The 22657-nt window shown below is 42.3% G+C and overlaps 1 protein-coding gene across 1 annotated transcript in view; it reads right to left on the bottom strand.

Moving 5' to 3' along the window:
* Positions 1 to 22657, bottom strand: part of DNAH3 (dynein axonemal heavy chain 3) — a 167261-nt gene that overhangs the window by 19745 nt on the left and 124859 nt on the right. The window contains exons 48-52 of the mRNA XM_041749430.1: positions 21488 to 21653; positions 19354 to 19570; positions 17654 to 17836; positions 11720 to 11918; positions 6645 to 8786 (exon numbers count right to left, since the gene is read on the bottom strand). Coding sequence (XP_041605364.1) covers positions 6645 to 8786; positions 11720 to 11918; positions 17654 to 17836; positions 19354 to 19570; positions 21488 to 21653 — 2907 coding nt within the window. The remainder of the gene's footprint in view (positions 1 to 6644; positions 8787 to 11719; positions 11919 to 17653; positions 17837 to 19353; positions 19571 to 21487; positions 21654 to 22657) is intronic.

Raw genomic sequence — 22657 nt, 5'->3', positions numbered from 1 at the left:
GGTAAATGAAGCTACTATTGATTCCTCTTTTGTTTTGAATACATAGACATTCTTGATTTTAAAAAATTACACCAGTCAAAAAAAAAAAAAAAAAATCAGAGACTAAAAGAGAAATTCCCAGATACCAAAAATTAAGAGGGAACTCAAAACTAGAGAGGTGAGCACACAACCAAAGAACTAGAAACTGCATTATTACAAATGTATTTTACTAAAAAAATAGACATTTGTATAGTGAAATTTCAAGTAAGTCTCTTTCATTTCTCTCTTCTTCAGAGGCAGCCGACGTTACTAGCTTTTTATGAATTCTTTCAGAGATATTTTATGCATTTAAATAAATGCACATACTATTATACTTATGTGAATTATAGAAAACTGCATTTGCTTCTTTCATTTAGATCTTTTCCACATCAAAACAGTCATACCTCAGAGATATTGTGGGTTTGATTCCAAACCACTGCAATAAAGTGAATATTGCAATAAAGTGAACAAATGATTTTTTTTGGCTTCCTAGTGCATATAAAAGTTATGTTTATGCTATGCTGTTATCCATTAAGGGTGCGATAGCATTTTGTCTAAAAACAATGTATTTACCTTAACTTTAAAATATTTTTTTTTGGCTAAAAAATGCTAACCATCAAGTGAGCTTTCAGTGAGTTGTAATCACTGATCACAGATCACTATAACTAATATAGTAATAATGAAAAAATTTGAAATGTTGCCAAGTTTTACCCAAATGTGACCCAGAGACATGAGGTGAGCAAATATTGTTTGAAAAAAATGGCACCAGGGACACTTGGGTGGCTCATTATCTGCCTTTGGCTCAGGGCCTGATCCCGGATTCCATGGATCGAGTCCCGCATTGGGCTCCTTGCATGGAGCCTGCTTCTCCCTCTGCCTGTGTCTCTGATTCTCTTTCTCTCATGAATAAATAAATAAAATCTTAAAAAAAAAAAAAAAAAAAAAAAGAAGAGAAAAATGGCAGCAAAACTTTTTTTTGCCACCTTGAAGCCTGTGGAGCCTGCTGGGAACAGGACTCCTAAGTTGACAAATATGTTTGGAAGGCTGTGGTCCAAGGCTATTTTTCTCTGGAACAAGAGGGAGCAGACAGCTCTTCTTAAAATTGGAAGTGTTTACGCTCCACATGAAACTGAATTCTGTCTAGGGAAGAGATGTGCTTATGGGTATGAAGCAAAGAACAGCACAGCGACTCTTGTGGCAAACGGAACAAAAACAGTAATGTGAGGAAAAGTAACTCTTGCTCATGGAAACAGTAGCATGGTTTGTACCACATTCCCAAGAACTTTCCCGCTAAGGCCATTGGCCATGGAATCATGTGATGCTATACCCCTCAAGGATTTAAACTTACTGAAAAGTTAAATAAAAATGTAGATCTGTTCTCTTAAAAAAAAAAAAGAAAAAAAAAGAAGGGCACCTGGGTGGCTCAGTTAATTAAACATCTGCCTTTGGCTCAGGTCATGATCTCAGAGTCCTGGGATCAACTGCCCCATGTCTGGGATCTCTGCTCAGCAGGGACCCTGCTTCTCCCTCTCCCTCCTCACCTGCCCTCTCTCTCACTATCTCTCTCTCTCTCTCAAATAGATAAATAAAATCTTCAAGGAAGAAGGAAAAAAAGAAGGAAGGAAAGAAAGAGGAAGGAGGAGGAGAAAGGGAGGGAGGGAGGGAAGGAGAGAGGAAGACAGGAAGGAAGGAAGGAAGGAAGGAAGGAAGGAAGAAAGAAGGAAAGAAAGAAAGAATGAATGAGCAGTGATAGACTTGTTAAACCTTCGATTTGTAAAACAGCTTTGTATCTGCAAAGTACAATAAAGTGGAGCATAATAAAATGAGGTATCCCTGTAGGTACAGAAAAGTCTTATTCTTTTTCATGGTTACACATGACAATGGTATTTCACCGTTGGAATACACCATGTTTCATTTAACCAGTCTAGATGTTGGCAGTTTGTGGAGATATAGCTTTTGTATTCATAAGAGATGGGGGGCTGGAATTGAGACTTCTGTATACAGTTAGGATCCTCAGAGGGCTGCATGATCATATTAAAGTGGCCAGAAATCAGGCTACTGGTCAAGAAGCAATGCAGAAGCTCATCACTTCTCTCTACCCTGGAGCCTGGGTAGAAAAAGTAAACAACTCTTCACTGAGGAAACAAAACACTAAGTCTATGCCACATGCAAATGAGTAGTGTGAGTTTACAGTTCCCTGTGGGAGGGATTCCCAACCTGAGAAATTTCCCATGAAATTGATCCAGAATGGCAAAATCCCTGGGGCATAAGGATTTCCATATGCAAAGTTGTTCTGTTAGGGCTCTTTTAAAACCTAAGGTAGGGATCCCTGGGTGGCGCAGCGGTTTAGCGAATCCCACGTCCGGCTCCTGGGGAGCCTGCTTCTCCCTCTGCCTCTCTCTTTCTCTGTGTGTGACTATCATAAATAAATAAAAATTAAAAAAATAAATAAATAAAACCTAAGGTATTATGAGACTCCCACGAAATAACACAAGCTTTCTGATTATGAACTCAATAAAAAAATTACCAACTACATGAGGAAACATATCACTATAAGGGAGAGTGAGCATATAGAACAATCAGAAGAATTAATACCCCCAAGGATTACATAGGGTCTCAGTTATGGACCAAATTGTATCCCTCTCAAATCCATATGTTGAAGCCCTAATTCCCAGGACCTCAGAATGTGGCTGTATTTGGAGATGGGGGTCTTTAAAGGGATAATTAAGTTAAAATGAGGTCATTAGGTCAGGCCCTAATCTAATAGGACTGGTGACCTTATAAGACGAGGAGACTGGGACACAGACACACTCAACAGAGAGAAAACCATATAAAGACACAAAGCCAAGGGAAGAGGCCTTGGAAGAAACTAGCCGTGCTGACACCTTGATTTTGGATTTTTAGTCTGCAGAATTTAGAGAAAATAAATTTCTACTGTTTAAACCACTGAGTCTTTGGTATTTGTTATAGCCGCCCTAGTAGATTAATATAATCTCTGAAAAGAACCATGAAAGAAACACACAAGAAGGACCACAAAGCATATAATTCAGAATTATATGAAAAAAACAAACAAACATGGATTTGGAATAAAACAAATAAAACTTTTAAAAATGGAAAGCACTGTCATTGAAGATAAAAACTCAAAGCACTGATGAAAAGAAGAGGGTAGATTCCTTTCCCAGGAAGAGAATTAGTGAGCAGTAAGGCCTGCAATCAATGATCCATCCGGTAATACCCAGATTGTGGTTTCCAAATGCCATGGCCTCTGCTGAAAGAACTGGAGTTCCTTAGAGAAATGTCTGTACAAGATGAGCCTGGAATACGTGGTAATTCTATACAGCCAGGAAGCTATAAAAAAAACTACTGGGGTTATGTGAGAACCTTAGGCATGAAGGAACCCCCACAGGCCAAGGAGTGAATGATGTGAGAATCAAAAGGAACGATAAATAGTAAAACACCACCACGTTTGAAACATCCACTATGTTAAAATCTATGTGCTCACAATGGCACAAAGAAAATCTTACTGCTTAAGTAACTTCACAGGTTACCAGGGCACCAAATCATCAATCCGAAAGCTGAGAAAATCAAGGGAATGAACCAAATGTCTATTCTGCTGGTCCTTTTTGAACTATATAGTCAGAGTAAGCCAAAGAGAGTTGACAAAGGAAAAGTTTTAGCTAATAAATGTGGGAGGAGTGATATAATTAAATTTCGTTTTGCTATCCCTAATGAAATAATGGATCTGAGGAATGATTTTGTTAAGGCCGTGAAAAAACCATCAGGTCAGTTGTTTCCAAAACATACTGGAATTACCCAAAAAGCTCATAAAACACAATGCCTGGGCCTCATTCACAAGATTTTAATTTAATTGGTTGAGGTCATGGCCTGCAGGATTTTTTTTTTAAAGATTTTATTTATTCATGAGAATCACAGAGAGAGGAGAGAGAGAGGCAGAGACACTGGCAGAGGGAGAAGCAGGCTCCATGCAGGGAGCCGGACGTGGGACTTGATCCCGGGTCTCCAGGATCACGCCCTGAGCTGAAGGTGGCACTAAACTACTGAGCCACCTGGGCTGGCCTACAGGATTTTTCTTTAAGCCTTCGGAGGTGATTCCAATGTGCAGCCAAGATTAAGAACCATCATCATGGGACACCTGCGTGGCTCAGTGGTTGAGCATCTGCCTTCAGCTCAGGGCATGATCCCAGAGTCCTGGGATGGAGTCCCGCATTGGGCTCCTCTCAGGGAGCCTGCACCTCCCTCTGCCTATGTCTCTGTCTCTCTCTATGTGTCTCATGAATAAATAAAATCTTTATAAAAAAAAAAAAAGAACCATCATTTTATTAAGTGTGAGGCTAATGGGAAGCTTTACAAGAGAAGTGGAATGGGGAGGTGGATCAAGTTGACAATGCCTGAGTCTACTGATCAATCTCAATCAGAAAAGGAAAGATAATCAGAGAGTATAGGCTTCCTAGTGTGAGGCACTACAGGGGACACAGTACCCATGAAGTCTTCTGGGAAGTTATCCAAGCTGAATCTGATCAGGTCTCTAGAACAGAACAATAGGAATATGCAAGATAAGGCTTTGGATGTAACAAGCCTGCCCTCTGCCAGCACATAATCATTTTACAGACCATACTCTGACCTTTCCTCTATTTCTCTTCTTTACCGTTCCTGACTTCCCTTCATTTTTCTTGTTTAAATCTGCCACATAAAGGACACAGGGGACAAAAATAAAGCTACTAGAAAGGAGCTATGGATTGATCTTTGACAATAACACTATGGTGTGAGAAAGTGGAAAGGGTACCAGTTCATTTCAGCTAGCTCCTCTGATTTCCTCTGTGGGGCAGAGGTGCTGGCTTTCTATCTGGGTCAGGATAGGTATCAAACTCCTCAGCTTTCACAGGAGAATGACAGCTTTTGCCGTTTGCCTTTCTGGTACTCTTTCTTCATTCAGCAACAGAGAAAACTAAAGCTTTGAGATCCAACAGAACAGAAAACTAATCTATTCCTGTCAACAACTTATACCTGTTAAGAATGCAATGATTGGTTCCTGGAAAGGTACACAAACTGGTAATAATGGTTACTTTAGGAATGATTAGGAGGGAGATGTAGCTTTCACACTACATGATGGTGTTTCAGCCTCAGCACTACTGATGTTTTGGGGCAGATAATCCTTTGCTATGGGGGACTGTCCTATGCAGGATAGATGGTTAGTAGCAGCTTCAATCTACTAGATGCTAATTGCACCCTCTAGTTGTGACCAAAAAAAAAAATTTTTTTTTGTCCCTTGAGGGGACAAAATGGCCCTAGTTTAGCCACAGTTCTATACTTTTCTGCATTGTTTTCTTTTTAAACAACTATACACAGTATTAATTATTCAAAAAATTTAATTTAAAAATAAAAAGAAAAGGGATTCCTGGATGGCTCAGTGGTTGAGCATATGACTTTGGCTCAGGGCATGATCCAAGGGTTCTGGGATGGAGTTCCACATCAGAGTCCCTGCAGGAGTCCTGCTTCTACCTCCGCCTATATCCTTGCCTCTCTCTGTGTGTCTCTTATGAATAAATAAATAAAATCTTAAATTTTGGGCAGCCCCAGTGGCGCAGCAGTTTAGCACTGCCTACAGCCCGGGGTGTGATCCTGGAGACCTGGGATCAAGTCCCACATCAGGCTTCCTGCATGGAGCCTGCTTCTCCTTCTGCCTGTGTCTCTGCCTCTCTCTCTCTGAATAAATAAATAAATAAATCTTTAAAAAAAATCTTAATTTTTTAAAAATCAAAAGCCTAACTGAGAAAAGCAATAGAGGAAATTATTTAAGAGAATGATGATAAAGTAATAGCCAACAAGCTTAAAACTAGTCCCGGTCTAGCCCTCACAATTTTAGGAAAAATTTGAATGAGTTATCAAGATGTGAAAATGGGTTATTTCTGTGTTTCTGATTTCTCTTGAAAAGTCAGGTTATCTGGCCATCCTGAGCTCACATTATTAGACAACACAATGCTTGGGAGCTGCGAAAAGAAATCTTCAGTGGCTCCAGACCCACCTAAGCCTGTTAACTGTGTGGCTTTCAAAGCATCTGAATTTCAGATTCCTGCTATAAGAGACATATTGCTGTTATTCAACCATGAATTCTGACTCATTTATTTTCTTTCCTTCTTTTTTTTAAAGATTTTATTTTATTTTATTTTATTATTATTTTTTTTTATTTTATTTTTTAAAAGATTTTATTTATTTACTCATGAGAGGCACACACAGAGAGAGGCAGAGACATAGGCAGAGGGAGAAGCAGGCTCCATGCAGGAGCCTGATGTGGGACTCAATCCCTGGACCCAGGATGACGCCCTGGGCAGAAGGCAAGAACTCAACTGCTGAGCCACCCAGGCATCCCAAGATTTTATTTATTTATGAGAGAGAGAGAGAGAGAGAGAGAGAGAGAGAGAGAGGGAGGGAGGGAGGGAGGAAGGATGAGCAGGGGAGGGAGGCAGAAGGAGACTCACTGCTGAGCAGGGAGCCCCATGTGGGGCTCGTGATCACGGGATCATGACCTGAGCCAAAGGCAGATGCTGAACTGACTGAGCCACCCAGGTGCCTCCATTTATGTTCTTTATACAGCATTCTGCCCTTACCTGCCATTGGGTCTGCACCCGGAGACAACACGAAAATCAATGGTACACAACAACTGGAATCATTGTAGGACCCCTGGAGATCAAATGTAGGGGCTTCGATGAAGACATCGCCCATGTGTTCAGCAATGAAATCCCGAATGGCTGGAATAATTTTGTCAGGCCGCAAACATCGTAGGACCACCATCCTCTCCAATCCCTTAAGGAACTTCCAAGACCCAGGGAACTTCTCCTCATGGGGCCAGGTGGAGTCATAGATGAGCTTCCACTCTTCAGAATTTTGTTCTAAATGTTCCATCAAGCCTTTCAGTTTTGGCAGCGCAGAGGCACGCACCACTTCCGCCCATGCCTTCTCAGACAGCCATTCGGGAGCTGGGTTGGGGAAAGGGTTGTCCAGGGCGACACCACCAGTTAGGAGGAAATACCAAACCTCCTCATTAATTTGTTTTTTCTCTTTCATGATGCCGATGGTCAGGAGTAGGGAGAACAGTAACTTGTCTTTCTCAAACAGAGAGCGACAGACATTGTTGTAGATGCTGAGGGTAAAATGTTCAATGATGTACTCAATGCGAAGGTCTAGTTCTTCACTCTTACTGCTGTGGGCCAAGGAATGCACATAGAGGTTTATGAACCATGTCAGGGAATACTGATACATGGGCTCGATGTTGGCCAGGTCAGAGATGCAGAAGAAGATGGTGGCAGAGTGGACAGCCACTGGCTTGTAGCCCATTCGAGTCTCATCAATCTGTGTTTCTGTTACTGAAGCAATTTCCTGTTTCTCAGAGATCTCTTCAGACAGTATTTTGGAGGAAGATAAAACTTTGATGGCAGTCTCGTCCTCAAGGATGTTGCCCTCAGACAGGGATAGGACCTCCAAGATCTTATCCTCAATTTCTTTTAGCTGCTTCTTGTTCCTGGCACTTTCCACAATCAACTCATTCTTCTTCTCTTCCAGTTCCGGCTTCTCCTTGGCGGCCACAATGCCAAGAAGTTGATCTTGGAGACCAAAGGGTGTGATCATGAAGTTGAGGAGGCAGACTTTCACGGCGACTTCAGGGAGGTAATGTGGGTTCCTCAAACGGGTTGTGATGTATAACTTAAAATCCCTGGAGTATTCGATGATGTTTTCACCCAGCCTCATGTACTCAACCCCCTGCTGCCTGAATGTGGACTTGAGCAAGATAGGCTCAATAAAGGCATCCAGCTCCTCTCCAACATTTTCTAGTAGGACAGGGGTACCAAATTGCAGGGCATTTTCCAGTGTCCTCACATAGTTGGCATCTGAGAATTTGATGATGGACAGCTTATTTGCTTTCTCCATGTTCTTGATCCACTTATTGGCCTGCCCCTGAGGGTCAATCATTAGGGCCCAGCGCCTGGAATTGGTCACAATGATGCCATTGTCAATGGAGAAGGAGTCAATGGGTAGCCCAGCAATCTGCCAGGCACGAATTTTTACAGGATCTCCTAATGTGTTGCTGAGACTGAAGTCACTGGAGCCGGGGATGACCTTGTCCTTACACTGGGCTAACCACTGCTTCTGGCACCTGGCCCGATAATCCACAGTAAAGGCCCCCAGGTAAGCCACGGTCCCTGAGGACAATAGTACATCCCCTGTCAGATTAGTATACCGGATCCCCAGCTGCCGGGCAGCTTCTGTCCATCTGTCCTTCTCTCCCCCAAGACCACTGATCAGCTTTTCTGCCCTGATCAGCTTTTGGGAACATATTTCAATGTTTTCCTCCAAGGTCTTTTTCTTGGTATTCATCTCTTCAAAGTCATCATTCAGGGCCTGGAGGCGGTCTTCCACCAACTTCAGTTCTGCTCGCTTCTGGTTCAGTTTTTGCATTTGTATGTCTAGCTTCGCCTCGGCTTCCCTCAGCCGCTCCCGTTTGGGAGCCACCACTTTGGCCACGCGATCGTACACTTCCATGGCCCTCACCCACTTGCACAGACCCTCACAGGCAGATGACACATTTTTAATGACAGCTGGCTGGAAATCTGGGTGATCAATGAACCTTTCCCGGATCCGCTTCATGATCACTGGGGCGATGTTGTCTTTGTCATATGTTTTAAGACTCTCCAAGAATTTCAGATCTCCAAGAATCTTTCTTGAAACTCCCCAGTAATCTTCTATCATTTTACCTGTTTGGAACAAGAAATGGAGATTGGACTATTATTAAGACATTCTGGCTGGTTACTCATATCTGGGGAAAGATCCAAAGATCTGACAAGGATGTTTTGGACAGGAAAATACTCTGTATGATATCATAATGATGGATACATGTCATTATATATTTGTCCAAACCCATAGAATGTGCAGTACCAAGGGTGAACTCTAATATAAACTATGGACTCAGGGTGATAATGATAAGTCAACATAGTTCATCAATTTTAACGAACGTACCACTCTGGAACAATAACGGGGGATGCTATGCATATGTGTGGGTTAAGAGTATATGAGAAATCTCTGTACCCTTCTCTCAATTTTGCTGTGACCTTAAAATTGTCCTAAAAAATATAAAATCTAAATTAAATTAAAAAAAATCTAAGCTTCTCAGAATGCCACGGGAGGCCTACTCAACTCATCTACCTCATCTCTGCCTTGCTCTTAGACTTCAGTCAGGAAGAACTTTCCTTCAACTCCTCAATGGTCTTAAGTGCTTTTCTGCTGTGAGCCTTTCACCTAGCCTGTAAATGGCATCTAGCTCCTGACCAGCCTTCAGCTCAATTTAAAAGTCACCTTCAGAGTGCCTGGGTGGCTGTTGAGACTCTGACTCTTGGTTTCAGCTCAGGTCATGGTATCTGGGTTGTGAGATGGAGCCCCAAGTTGGGCTCCACACTCAGCGGGGAGTCTGCTTGAGATTTTCTCTCTTCTTCTCTCTCTGTCCCTCTCTCTCTCTCTCTCAAATAAATAAATCTTTAAAGTTAAAATTAAAAAAATAAAAGTCACCTCCATTGAGAGGTTTCCCTAGGTTTCCATCACTAAGCTGGGCCACTCTACCCTCTCCCAGCATTTTCTTTCTTTTCAGCTGCTAGAATGTCCATTTCCTTTCAGCATTCATGCAACCTGTTTATTCAACCGTTTTTGTTTCATTTTTATTAACTGCCTCTCCCTTAAAACTGTAAGCGTCTGCTGTGTTTACTACAATCTGGTATAGTGCCTAATACTCAGTTATCAATAAATACATATCAAATGAATGTTGTCCTTTGTTCCAGTAATAGAAAAGGAGAACAGCCATGAGTATGTGTTTTGAATATTCCTTTTCAAGTCTGGGAGGTGGGCTGGATGGTATCTAATCAGCGCTTGTGAGTGAGGCAGTCTCCAGAGAAAGAGCAAGAGTGGGGAAGTAGCATGTAGGCTTGTAACTATATGGAAAGCTGTCCTTGGCCTACCCAGAAACAAAGCAGGGCCCTTATTCTCCTCAGCATCCATCATACTGACTAATAATTGAATGAGCCTCGGTTCCATCCTGGGGCTGCACCCTTTTTGTTCACATGCTAGAAATGAATTGGAAGCTCTTTTGGCTTACAGCACTGTAAACACTCGCCAACCTCAGGCTTGAGAAAAAAGTTATGCTTGGAGATCATATTAAATACAATAGGTAAGATGTGTCCTGTTTGTAATGCAAGCACAGTAACCAAACAAATATTTCCCATGGAGGTTTTTGTCTGCATTCAGGAAAATGATTTGCTTCATTTAAATTCAAGGTACCCAAAATGAATTTAACTGCTCTTTTGTTCCATCTTAATGTTTTGGCTAAAATTCTGCAGGATAAATGAATACTAACTATACACAATTTGCTTCAATTTTAAAATAAGAAAGGTGAATGGTGGGTGCTGTGCAGATCATCAGTGATCCAACAAGAGGATGAACTTTTGTGACCTTGGCCATGCTTTGCACATCTTAGCAGTTCTCCACCCTGGCTGTACCTTATATCACTTGGGAGCTTAAAAAAAATGCAGTTCAGGCTGTACCTAAGACCAATGGAGTAGGAGTGTCTAGAAATGGAGGCATGGGCTTTATTTAGCATTCTTTACATTCCCAGATGATTTTAGGGTGCAGCCAGGGTGGAGAAGTGGTGGGCTGGCTCATCCTTACTCAACCAACTTATTACATCTCAGTTGCTTCCGTAAGGGATTCTCCTATGAAGTCCACTTCCTACTTCTCCATTCTTGATCACCTCTGTATCTTCTTCATGTGGTTTTTGGCCTGATACCAAATGCTCATCAATGGAAAGCAGAAGCCAGAGGTTCCTGAATGAGGGATGGAGGATTTAGAGCATTTCAAAATAAATGGAGGAATAGCAGGACAGGAGCATTGAAAAGGCAAGGAATATTATTGAGGCTGGTTTTTAAAGTCCTTGTTACTGCTATTAATAATACAGAGTCATACATCTCACTCGGATTTTAAGGAGAATGAATGCTCACCTATTAATGCTTCTAGGTTCAATGATAGGAGGAGCTTTCCTCCCTATTTTTAAGTCTGATTCCTTGTCTTCCCTTCGCCTTGGCTTCTGCCTCTGCCTCCTTTGGCCCCTGTCTCTCTGCCTCTAACTTTCCATTGCCAGCTCCTCTGTTTCATCTCTCTGCCTCCCTCTCTCCTGACCTCTTGTTCAGGTCATTATCTCTGTGTGCTTGTGCGTGCCTGTGTCCGTCCAGGTGTCTGTCTCTTTCCATCTCTCTGCTGCTCTGTCTCATTCTGTCTTTCCTTCTCTCAGTTTCTCCCTCCTTCTCTCTCTCTGCTTATCTTTCTCTAGCTCTTTCTGTTTCTCTCCCCTGCAACCATGCACTACTGTCAACCCTATCATACCCATGACCTTCATTTTTTTAATGATTTGCAGCCAGGAGCCTTGAATAAGCTCAGGCTCATCTAGAGATGCCAGCCTTTCCCCAAATGATTAAGAGGAGCGAGGATGGTGAAGGCACAGGAAAGAGCTGTGTGGATAAGCATGTATCTCCTGGAGCCCTTCTGATTTCCCTGAGACCCCAGATCCTGCCCATGGGCTTGCTCCTCCTGCCGGGGAAGAGCAGGCTGTGAAGGCTGCTGGGTGGGGCGGGATGCTAAAGGGGGTTACCACTGCCGCTGGGGTCTGGCTTCCTCTCTGGTTTCAGCCCTTTCATGACGCAGATGCTCTCCATGACCAGTTTGACAGGGCCTGGTGGGTTCTGCATGGACTTCACCAGTGAGATGTCTGCCGGGTTCAGAGTGTCCAGAGCAGCCAGTGCAGCCTCCAGTGCTGGCATGGCCTCTGCCAGGTCCCCCTCACATTCAGTCTGTGGGCAGCACAGGGGTAGAGGGATGAGTGCCTGGTACCTGGCATACTGGGCACTCACTTCATAGAGGAAGCTGGGAGAGGCTCTTTCTGCCCCTCCATGTCCTTCCAGGATGGCACCCCTTCCTGGAGTTCAGCACAGGAGGGTGGCTCTCACTGTTGAGTGGCAGCATGCATGGACTTCCCGGGCTGTGGTTTTGATGCCTTAGACATTTAAGAATTCATCCAATTTATGATCTTAAGAAAAATATCAAGCTTTGGGTTTTAAACAAATTCCCAAGAGATATATGCAGTGGGTTAACTTCATACCCACTGATCAAGGATGGGTAGAGAAATAGAATAGAGAATGAGGCCCAGGGGTGGAGTGACAGCTGGGAAGGGGGTTAGGGCAAGTTTGGGGAAGAAATAAGGCATGAGGAGTGGGATTAGGTCAGAGATGTGGTGAGGGTTGGGATGTATTGTAGCTCAGAGATGAGGCAGGGGTAGAGTCAGGGATAAAGTGAAGCTTGGAGACAGGGTGGAGTTTAAGGCAAGAGTTTAAGGATGAGGATGGGAACAGAGATTACGGCTGGGTAGAGAGCTCTGGAAATAGGAGATGGTGCATGTTTTGTCTACTGTTGCTTCATTTGGGGACAAAGTTAATACAATGGAATATTACTAACCATAAAAAGGAATGAAGTATTGATTTATGTGACAACATGGAAAACTTGCTAAGGGAAAAAAGCCAGACACAAAAAATGCCACCTGTTAAATGATTCTGTTTACATGAAATGTGCAGAAAAGGAAAATCCATAGGAGCAGAAAGTGAGGTAGTGGTTGCCAAGGGCTGGGTAGACAGAGCAATGAGTGACTACTAACAGATCTAGGTTTTTTTGTGGGGTGACAAAAATCATCTAGAATTAGTGATGATAGGTGGATACCTCTGCAACTGTACTAAACACCTCTGAAATACAACTTAAAAAGGTGAATATTAATGGCATGTGGGTTATATCTTAATATTTATTTATTGAAGATTTATTTATTTATTTTAGAGAGAGAGAGTGTGCATGCATGTAGGAGGGGCAGAGGGAGAGGGCAAGAGAATCTTCAGCAGACTTCCTACTCCCCATGGCTTGATCCCATGACCCTAAGATCATGACCTGAGCCAAAATCAAGAATTAGATGCTTAACCAATTGAGCCAGCTAGGCACCCTTCAATTTTTTTTTTTTTTTCTCAATTTTTTTTTTTAAAGAAAGCTTAACATTATAAGATTTTAGAACTGAAAGGGACCTTATAGATTATTTAGTAGCCAAATAAAACAACAAAATAAAACTAACAAAAAGCCAATGTTTCAGGAGGCAGAATGAGTTAGCTCAGGTCACAAAGCTTCAACCTTAGGTCCCTGGTTCCTGCTCTGTGAATTCTCTGTCAGTTGCCCAGCCCACCGAGTGGTCACACCAGCAGACTTGTGAAGTGTCATAAGAGATCAAGGATTCCTAGACAAAGCAGTGTGTGTTGAAGCCCACATCTCACAAGTTTACGGTAGGCAAACAAAAGAAAGGTGGGTTTCACTTTCTTACATCTGTATGGGTATGTATGTCATGTGTACATATGTGTGTATATCATGGATTCTTTATTTTAAGTTTTCTGTTTTTTAAATACACAGAATGGGGCAGCCCAGGTGGCTCAGCAGTTTAGCGCTGCCTTCAGCCCAGGGCCTGATCCTGGAGACCCAGGATTGAGTCTCCATGTCAGGCTCCCTGCATGGAGCCTGCTTCTCCCTCTGCCTGTGTCTCTGCCTCTCTCTCTCTCTCTGTGTCTCTCATGAATAAATAAAGAAAATCTTTAAAAATAAATAAATAAATACATACATACATACATACACAGAATGTTTTGTTTGGCTTTATTGTATTAAAACAACACTCCTTCCCCCATGAACGCTGTCAGATGTTCCCAATACCAAAATGGAATGTTCTGCTTCAGATGGCAAAAATGGCTCAGTCCCGGGGCAATTCAGTTTGCTCCCTCTTTAGTCCTAGGATAGGGCAAGGCAAGAGGAAAAGAATTGAAACCAAAGCCTGCCATTTCTCATGGTCAGTTTTAGACAGGGTTTGGTGGCAGAGGAGACCAAAGATGTTGACTTAGCTATAGGTTTGGATTCTTGGTGAATTTCAATGATCCCAAGTGCCCACAGGTGCCATCAATAGTTCCATGCTCCTTTCTTAGAATGTGCCAGACAACTAATGGCACACACATGCTTCTTGTCTTCCAGTGGCCCAGTAGCTCTGCTCCCTTTCTAAGGATCATGGCCTGGGTCCCAACAAGCTTGATTGTCAAGTGCCTCCAAAAGGTTCTAATTATAATATTAGGGGTACAGTGATTCTCAACCCTGGCTCTGTCTCCGAGTCACTGAAGAACATTTAGGGCACCCTCATGGTCAGGTCCCACACCCTGAGATTCTGATTCATTCAATCTGGGTGAGGTCTGGGCACCTGAATTTTTAAAACTTCAAATCTGGTTCTGACACATGGTGCTGTTGAGAAACTCCCATTTATACTCTTGAAACACTGAAAACAGGGCAGGAAGGAATAGACTTCAGTGCCCAGTAGGGTAGTGGCTACTTGATGAGAGAAGCAGTTGCTTAAGATGGTCATTAAAATGATTATATGACATTTTGGAAAAACATTTGTGATAGGATGTTAAAGAAATAAAGCTGATGCAAACTGTAATGATGCTATGACTGCAGTAACATGAAACTATCCACGTGTATAGACAGAGGCTAGAAGGAAACTTGGAAAATTGAAAAGATGTTAACGCTGAGTTCTTAAGTATTCTTTCATACATGTTATTACTCTCATCATTTGTTTCTATGATAAGAAAAACATGATTAAAAATGACCCCTGGTGCTCCTTGGTGGCTCAGTCAGTGAAGCATCTGACTTTTGGTTTCAGCTCAGGTCATGATCTCAGGGTCATGGGACTGAACTCCGTGTTCAGTTGAGGGCTCTGCGCTCAACGAGGAGTCTGCTTAAGATTCTTTCTCTCCTTTCCCTCTGCGCCTCCTATCTTCTCCCTCACTTCCCTCCCTCTCTCTAAAAAAAGAAAGAAAAAAAAAGATCTGTTGCTTAGCAATGCAAAGGGAGTACCAGGGCCCTTTGGAAGGTTTAAAGCACAGTGCCCTCTGACAAAACACAGAAATTCAACTGTGCAGCGATTCTGGCATCAGTTATTATCCTCACTAGGGGGAAAAGAAATGATTCATTAGCTTAAAAAGAAATGACCACTCTAAGCAAACTGTTGTACTTGGGAAGCAAGTGCTTGGGGCCTCTTTCTCTGCCAGTCTCCTTGCCATCCCTGGATGGATTCCACTTGTGTGGCTGAGCCTCTCTGCTACAGGAGCCACCACACTGGGGGTTTTCCCAGGATATCTCATTTCTAGGGATGGGAGGAGATTAGAGAAAATTATAGTTCCTGTGTGGAGAAGGATTGTAGCTCTGAGGAGTTCAGGGAGGGGTTCTTGTCCTCAGGGAAACTCTGAGCAAGTATAGCTTCTTTTTCCTCCTTGGATGTACCTTGTGACTCACCTCTAGGTTGTCACTCCTCACACTCAGGGATGAGATGGCAAAACATCAGACCTCACCCTTGACACTGAAACTCAAGGCAACAGTTTATTGCCCGGAATGGGTGTGGTGGGTCATCTCCATTTCACCTACAGCATCCTTCCTTCTTCATTGAGTCCCTGTTTTCCCCTGACACTGTGGAGCAGAATCCTGGGTGTGATGGTACCCACACATGACAAGAGACTACCCTTTATCAAACGGGCAAGTCCACTTGTTGCAAGGTAAAGAATAACAGTTTTAGAGAATATGTGCCACTAAACTCTGTGTGCTGGACACGTACTACAAAATTTCCTTATCTTTCTCTTAGTATCCCCACTTCATAGATGAAAAAACTGAATTCTGAAAGGGACAGAGCAAATAGTGAGTCCTAATGTGCCCAATTTTAGCACACAACCATGGAAGAGTTGTAAATTCACTGTGTATAGGGGCCAGGCCTGTGATCTGAGTGTGGGAAGTGGGCTGGATGGGGCTTTATTGAGCTTGAAGCCACATGGGGCCACATCTAGTCAATGTTGCTGATGGCTGCAACCCAGGAAAGCAGGTCCAATGTTGCCAGAATGCTTTTCTTCCTAAGAAAAACTGAACATTTAGAATTTTTACTTGAAATCTCTTGATTTTTTAAAAGTGGAGGATTATATCAGATTAAAAAAAAATACTGTGTGTGTTACAATATAAATATGCACTCCCTAGTGGCCAGTTTGCTATTCCTGGAATTGTAGTCAAATACAAGGGCTTCAGAATCAGAGAACTCTAGGTTTGAATCCTGGTTTGGTCACTTGGTAGCCGCACGTCTTTGAAGTTCTTGTACCATGATTTCCTTATGTGTAAACTGGGAATGATACCATTTGCTTTGCAGGGCTATTATAATGATAAAAAAAACAATGTAAATCAAGGACAAGAGAATACAGTCTCCATGAGGGAAGGAATTTTGTCTCTCTTGTTCTACTGCCTAGGAAGATGCCAGCACACACCAAGTGTTCAATAAATATTTGCTAAATGAAGGATTATAAGAAACCACCATGGTGCTACTAAGCAATAGCTATTATTATCATCTTGTCATAGAATGGCAAAACACCCACTGGATTATGGTCCCTGATGGTCACAATCTTTTATGGGTCCATTGGGCTCCTGGCTGTATCCCTAAGACTGTGGGTGAGCATATCTCCCTTATCCAGAGCATTCATTGTGACTCTGAGACCAGCAATTAGACCCAAGGGAATCTATGAGAGGTCAGGTCTCAGGGCTCACTGAGAGAAAAGCCAGTCTGGAAGGCTTGTCCTTTTCAATAAAGTACCCCATGACTTATTTATCCTAGAAGCCAGACACAAGCTACTTCTCATTCAAGTTCTTTATTGAAGAATGCTTAAAAATATTTTCTAACAGCTAAGCAGGACAAGTATCTTGAGCTAAATGCTAATAGACTTGGATTCTAAACCCACTAAGTAGCTATGTGACTCTGAAAAGTCACTTCACCACAGAAGTTCAGTGTCATTGATACCTGTCATTCCTAAGTCTAAGGCCCAAGGTGGTTGTGACAGTCAAATGGAATTACGGGAAATATCTAACATCACATGAATGTTAATCATATTTTCTTCTAATAATATCAGAATGTAGGTGATGCCCTTCCCAGGGCTATTCTTTGGTATAAAAATCACCTTCAAGGGGGGGGGGTCTTCTAGGTTCAACTTTCTGTCATTTGACAATGATTTATTCCACACCTGTAACATGCCACGCACATCTGAGGAAAAACATGACAGAGGTGAAGGAGACGGACAGAGAAACAGTCAGTGCAAGGGCCCTGGGGTGGGAGAGTGCTTTTGTACTTCTCTGAGGAATAGATACAAGGCCAGTGTGGTCAGAGCAGAGTGAATGAGGGAAAAGTAATGAGATGAGGTTAGAGCATATTTGGTCTTGTAGGCCTGGACTCTGAGTGAGGTGGAGAATATTTGGAAACCAGTAATTCTTCTTGGAGAGAGCCAGGTGTCACAAAGACCTGCTTCTTCACTTACTAGCTATGTGATGCTTGGAAAGTCATCTGTCTTTTTCAAGCCTCACTTTTCTATCCTGCAGGATAGGCCTGCAGGGCTGTGTTAGGCTCTAGTGAGATAATGGATAAGCCCCAGAAAATGCTGGTTACCTTGATTCCTTGAGCAATGGCAGCAGCAGCATTGGACTCTTTTTCATCTGCCTGCACCAGAAGTTTCTTGGCATCAGCTTCTCTTGTCTCCTCTTCAATTTTTACCATCATCCTGGCGGTCTCCTCAGAGGTCTGGATGAGTTGAGGCTGGAGAGCAGTCAGTTCTACTTGCATGACCGCCACCTAGCAAGAGGAGGGGGGCAGGGTCAGCTCTGTCAATGCCGAAAATAGCATTGTTGGCAAGAGTTGAAACAATTTTCCAACCTATCATATATGTGGAAAATACTAATGATTCTACCATGATACTGGGTACATATTTGTTGGCTGGAGTTTCTCTCTTTGATCTTTCAATACTAGTTATTGAGTTCATACTATACACTATACGTTGTAAATTATCAAGCACAGTGCAAGACACTAGATATATAGTGATAAACTTAAACATTTTTTAAAAAGATACAGTTTCTTCTGTGCTCTTGAGCCTAAATTTGAGTATTGGGTGGGGGTGGGGAGGGAGGTTGGGGAAGAGAGAAAACAAAAGCAAGTCAGGAGAAAAAATAATCTGCTTTTTTTTTTCTTTTTTTTGTCTATGAAAAAACATATATGTCTGAGATACTTGGGATAAGAGGAAATTCAAGGCTACTTTTCCCAAGAGTCTGATGCCCCCTACAGTACTCTTGCCAAGTGGTTTTCCGACCTCTGTTTGAACACTTCTAATGATGGAGAGCTTTCACTACCTCTCAGAAGAGTTGTGCCATTTTTTTTTTTTAACCAACTGGCCCTGATTCTACCTGCTGAGGCAGCTCAGATGCATATTTGAGGAGGGTTTCACAATCTTGTAACTACCGTTCTGGAATCGTGCACAGTTGAGTTTCAGTTTTGGTCTGACCACTTGCACTAGCTATTCATGAGGCTCCACGTATGATCTTTGGCAAGTCTCCTGGCCTCCTTGCATTGTGTTTTCCTTGTGTGGAACGTGGAAATGGCAATAGTACTTTCCTCATAGACAGTACCAGCATGTAATAGGGCTCTAGCAATGTTAACTGGCAACCATTGTGCTCTCTTCTGGTCTAGACTGTCTTATATCCTTTTGCTGCTCCTCAAACAAGGGTTTACTCACCCTTGTGTGGACAGAGTCCAATTTTCAACACCTCTCTAAAAGCCAAGGTCCCCTGGGGACCACCCAAGGTCACTTCTGCTGTTCCGTCCTATTCTTGTATAATAGTGCTGGTGGGTTTCCTGTATTCAGTAGTCAACCTCCTATAAAGTTACCTTAGTTCTTTGTTGGTGCTGCAAATCCATGTCTTTATGCGGCTCTCATTTTAGACAGTTTGTTAAGCAGCTCCAAGCACAAATTAATTACTAATTCATGTGCCTGGCATTCTGCTAAGGACTATACTTGTATCAGCTGTTTAATCTTTGTAATAGTTCTATGAAGTAAAAATTATCTCCTTTATGTAGAGACAAAACAGGCATGAGAGGTAAGATAACACATTTGAGGTTCACCCCAAAGAAGACCAAAATAGCAAAATCTTAAAGAAAGACAGAATCTCATAGGGCTTGGCTGAGGCTGAGGCAAGCAAGGTGAGCTCTGCAAGTACAGGAGCAGATGTTGTTGTTATATAGTGACGTCTTAAATTCTGCACCCGAACAAGGGCCTCACTGCATCTACCTAATCCGGAACTCTTCGTCCCTGTGCTCACCTGTGAAGATGCAAACTCCAGTTTCTGCAGACCTGTCAGGTAACGGTTCCTCATCATATCAACCTCTTGCCTCTTGGTATTCAGGAGTGTCTTGAAGGTTAGGATCAGTTCAAGATAGGAGGTAGGTGTGACATAGTTGTGTCTGCGAAGTGTGTTGTAATAATCAAGTGACATGTCCTTCACACTCTCCTGGAAATATTTGCACATGGAGATGACCCTACGGAGGACACAAGGATGGTCAGGCAGGCCCAACATCCTCCAGAGGCACCTAGCACATCTGTGGCTACAGATGTGATGATGCACACTGACTATGGCCTGGTAGAGACCCAAATTCTCAAAGACAGGTCAACGCAGCTGTAAGAAGTTTTGAAGAAGTGTATATTCTTACTAGAATGATTTTCACACAAGTAAGTTCTATTTCTGATCACTTCAGTAATCACCAGAGCTTAAACAAGAGTTCTTAATCTTTGGCAATCTGGTGAAGCCTCTGGATTTTGCAGAATAATGCTTCAAAATGCATGAAACAAAATACATGGGATTACAAAACGAACCAATTATGTTGAAATCATTTTCAAAATGTTTTATTTTTATAAGATTTTCTTATTTATTTATTCAGAGAGAGAGAGAGAGAGAGAGAGAGAGAGAGAGAGAGGCAGAGACATAGGCAGAGGGAGAAGCAGGCTCCATGCAGGAAGCCTGATGTGGGACTCTATCCCCGGTCCCCAGGATCACACCCCGGGCTGCAGGCGGTGCTAAACCCCTGCGCCACCAGGGCTGCCCTCAAAATGTTTTAAAAACCAAATTTGTGTTGGGATCCCTGGGTGGCGCAGCGGTTTAGCGCCTGCCTTTGGCCCAGGGCACGATCCTGGAGACCCGGGATCGAATCCCACGTCGGGCTCCCAGTGCATGGAGCCTGCTTCTCCCTCTGCCTATGTCTCTGCCTCTCTCTCTCTCTCTCTGTGACTATCATAAATAAATAAAAGTTAAAAAAAAAAAAAAAAAAAAAAAAAAAACCAAATTTGTGATATGTAGGGGTCAGAAAAATTTTTCTAGGAAGGGCCAAACAGTAAAAATAAATGGCTCACATGGTTGAGTAGTGATAACTACTCAAGTCTGCTGTTGTTTTATGGGGGAAAATGGCATGGCTGTGTTCCAATAAAACTTTATATATAAAAACAGGCTATGAACTGGACTTGGCCAGTGGATCATACTTTGATGACCTCTACATTAAATAATAAGATTGGGCAGCAGGTCTAAAACCTACCACAGTTTGGAAGGAAATGATACGCTGATGTATCTATAGTGACTGAATGAGTTATTAAAAAAACACACAACTGATTCCTATTGGTAACAAGTCCTGCTAATCCTACTGGGATCTATTGCCTACATTCATTATTAAAAGAAATTCAAAATACCAGCTGGATGTCAGTGAAAATGAACATATAATTTTTCTCCATTCACATTAACTGACCCTCAGAATTCTGTTTGTGAGCCTATAGACCCAAATTAAGGGTCTTCTGGCCTAGAGCATAAAGTTCAAAGTTCTTAAAATGGAATTTATAGCCATCAGTATTCTGGCCCCTACATAATTCTTCATTTTACAATCACTCATTTAATCAACAGTAACTGAATTACTATGTACCAGGCACCTGTTAGACACTAATGATACAGAGTCAGACAAAGCAGATGAGATGACCATTGCCTTCATGGGGCACCTGGGAGGTCAATATTCTCATCTCTTCCCTTATTCTAGCTAAAATTAAATATGTTTTTTGGGTTGTTTTTGTATATATGTGCTTTATACATAAAAGACTTTTTTCACCCTCATAATAACCAGTTTTCATTCCCTTGGCGGTGATGTCACCCCTACTGAGAATATATGCTCTAAAACTGAAATAGCTATATTATTAGAGCTTGGTTCTCACAGCTATGACAACAGTGCATCTCCAGGACAATTCTGAACAATGAAATTTCACTCTTTTTTTCAGCAAAAGTGTCTTATTAAATATCTAACTAAATGTGATTTTCTGTATATAAATTGAGAAATCTTAAAACAATAATAACAATACAGCCAATATCTGGATTTTCCATTTGGATTATTTGGTTAGTGTACTAAAATGCAGCTAATACTTACTCTATGCGAATATTGTCATCAAGCTCCACATCTTCCAGAAATTTGTTGGCTACCAACTCCAGGGCATCCGTGGGCCAGGACTGGAACCAATCAATTGTACAGCAATTGATCAGTGAAGGGAACATCCGCAGGCGGTTCCGGAAGGCATCCCCAATTGGGCTCATGGCTAATGAAAAGCAGACTTGGTTAGTTTCCTTCCTCCAAGGCAAGGAGGCAGGCAGGTCTTTCCAATGATTCTGTGGGTAAAGGGGTTGGTTTCCTGTTTGGTACTTGAGGAGTGTAATGGGAATAGTAATGATGAATGCCTAGGAAGCATAGGGGAATCATAGGATATTTTCATTCAACTTTGTGGTGGGAATTCAGTATATTATAATAGCCTTCTGACTCGACTGGTCTCTCATACCTGTTGTTCTCCTTTCCAGATCTTTTATATCATCTAGCCAGTATGGTTTGTGCTCTTTGATCCTCTTGCTCTATTTGTTCTGACACAGACAAATGGGAGCCATGGATACCACATACATAGTTACTTATGGAAGTTAGTGAGGGGCCATCAGTTTGTTTCTGACCTTATCTCCATCCAAGCACAAATTTGGCCTAAATTCCACTGATTTTTTTATTTAGGCTCAATGTGGTAGAAGGAGGCGTGATGAACAGGTGGAAGTATGAGGAGGTCACTGTTGCTGAAGATCCGAGAGAGAAGAGGAAGCTTGGTTTGAGAGGAGAATGGAGAGAATACAGGGGACAGTATGGCATGTGGTCTTATAAAACCAGAGGTTAGGAATTTTGGCATTTATCTTGATAGAAAGCATATTAAGTGTTTTAATGTGTGTGTGTGTGTGTGTGTGTGTGCGCGCACATATACACACAATGATCATATTTGCAATACATGTAAAAAAAAAAACCATCCTAGGTCAGTGGAACAGAATAGTCTGGAATGGACAAGAGTGGACCTAGAGAGAATAGTTACAAGGTTGCAGAAGTGAGGCTGGACAAATGATGGTAGTTTAGCTAATGCAAAGGTGGTGGAGATGGAGATAAATGAGTGGATATGAGAGAAAGCAAGGAGGTAAAAATTGACAGGACATGGTGGCATGAGAGAAAAGTATTAAATATAACCCCTAGGTTTCTGGATAGATTGGGGATGTCATTCACAGAGAGAACTCCAGATGT

Source organism: Vulpes lagopus, chromosome 3, assembly GCF_018345385.1.
Source record: "Vulpes lagopus strain Blue_001 chromosome 3, ASM1834538v1, whole genome shotgun sequence".
NCBI classification, from domain to species: domain Eukaryota; kingdom Metazoa; phylum Chordata; class Mammalia; order Carnivora; family Canidae; genus Vulpes; species Vulpes lagopus.
Note: the sequence above shows the minus strand (reverse complement) of the source record. Positions and strands in the feature narration are given on the sequence as shown.